The sequence below is a fragment of the Peromyscus eremicus genome, chromosome 17 (assembly GCF_949786415.1).
Source record: "Peromyscus eremicus chromosome 17, PerEre_H2_v1, whole genome shotgun sequence".
NCBI lineage: Eukaryota > Metazoa > Chordata > Mammalia > Rodentia > Cricetidae > Peromyscus > Peromyscus eremicus.
Genome location: NC_081433.1, coordinates 43,170,491 through 43,171,880, shown reverse-complemented (window position 1 = coordinate 43,171,880; position 1,390 = coordinate 43,170,491). Strand labels below are relative to the sequence as shown.

Here is a 1,390-nt window from a genome sequence, read left to right as displayed (position 1 = left end):
AGTAACGGCTCCACCAGCCAATGCATCTTTGTTGCTGTAACACACACAGCAGTTTTGCATGAAGAGGAATGAGTAAAGGATTCTACAAAGTCAATATTAGAGAAGTAGTTAAGATCTGATATCTGTATCTGCTCCGAACATTCCTACATGGCATCCCCAAGCAGGGAGAGCTGTCTTAACTTTTATTCAAAGACAATTATCACTGAAGGTTGTAAGGTTGTAAAAATACTTAACTATAATTTGTATTTGAAGTCTGTGGCATAATGTGGATCCCAGAAAATAGAAAATGGTCCTTCTTACTGAATGTTCTATTTTATTTTCTGTTACCTTGAAGGTTTGACGCAAGTATAGTGCCTGACCACAGATAAAGCATTCTCCCTAGTACCTGAATCAAATGTGAATATTCTTTTTTTTTTTTTTTTTTTTTTTTTTTTTTTTTTATGGTAGCACTAAGGTTTATTGGGGCGTCTTAGTACAGACGCTGGGGCTTGCCCATGGTGCTCTTGATGTACAAAGCCCGGACATTTTGCCAGTTCTTCTTGAGCAAGGACACCAAGAAATTGACAGCCAGGTGGATGTTGTAGACCAGCTCATCATCGGTCATCTTCACGTGGCCAACAGCAACAGCCAGACACAGCACCTTCTTCATCTGGAACTTGATCGTGGACTTGACCTCATCCACTTTGGCCACCATGTTTTCATTGTGTGTCAGCAGGGAAGGGAACTTGCCAGCCTTGTTGAGGCCTGGGCCCAGGATACGGGGGATCTGCTTGATCAGAGACTCGGAGGCCAAAAAGGCATCGTACTTCTTGGCGAGCTTTTTGACCAGCTTCTTGTTCTTGTTCAGCTTCTTGAGCGCCTCGATGTCCATGTGGGGGATGTCCACGGCCTTGGCCTCATCACAGTGCTGCTGGTCCCCCAGGACGCACACCGAGAACTTGGGGCGCGGCGTGGACTTGAGCCTGACGGTGCCCGAGAAGCGCTTGTCCTTCTGGGGGTCATAGTTCTTCAGGCTGATCTGCAGCTCCACCGTCTCCAGGAACTTGCGGCGCTTGCGCTGGTTCCCGTGCAGGACCTCCCGCACCGCCTCGTACAGGGTGTTGCGAGAGACTTTGCTGCTCATGGCGGCGGCTGCGGCGGCGGTGAAAACCGGAAAAGAGCCAAATGTGAATATTCTTATACACATGAATATATTATAGGCATTCAATGGTAAGGTTTTATTTTCAAAATACAACTTAAGACTCAAATGACTATGCTGTTGCAATGATTAGAAAAAAAGAGCATGCTATTGACTATACAATGTTAAAATTGTTTAATAGAGGTTGAATAACATGTATAAGTATCTTGATAATAATTCTACCCTAAAGTTAAATCAATATCCAACAAAACA

General features: G+C 44.5%; 1 protein-coding gene across 1 annotated transcript; it reads right to left on the bottom strand.

Moving 5' to 3' along the window:
- Positions 1-433: 433 nt before the first annotated feature.
- Positions 434-1,154, bottom strand: LOC131894358 (large ribosomal subunit protein uL1-like). The gene has a single exon (XM_059244605.1). The coding sequence runs from the start codon at positions 1,121-1,123 to the stop codon at positions 470-472; it is 654 nt and encodes a 217-aa protein (XP_059100588.1). The 5' UTR covers positions 1,124-1,154; the 3' UTR covers positions 434-469.
- Positions 1,155-1,390: the final 236 nt, after the last annotated feature.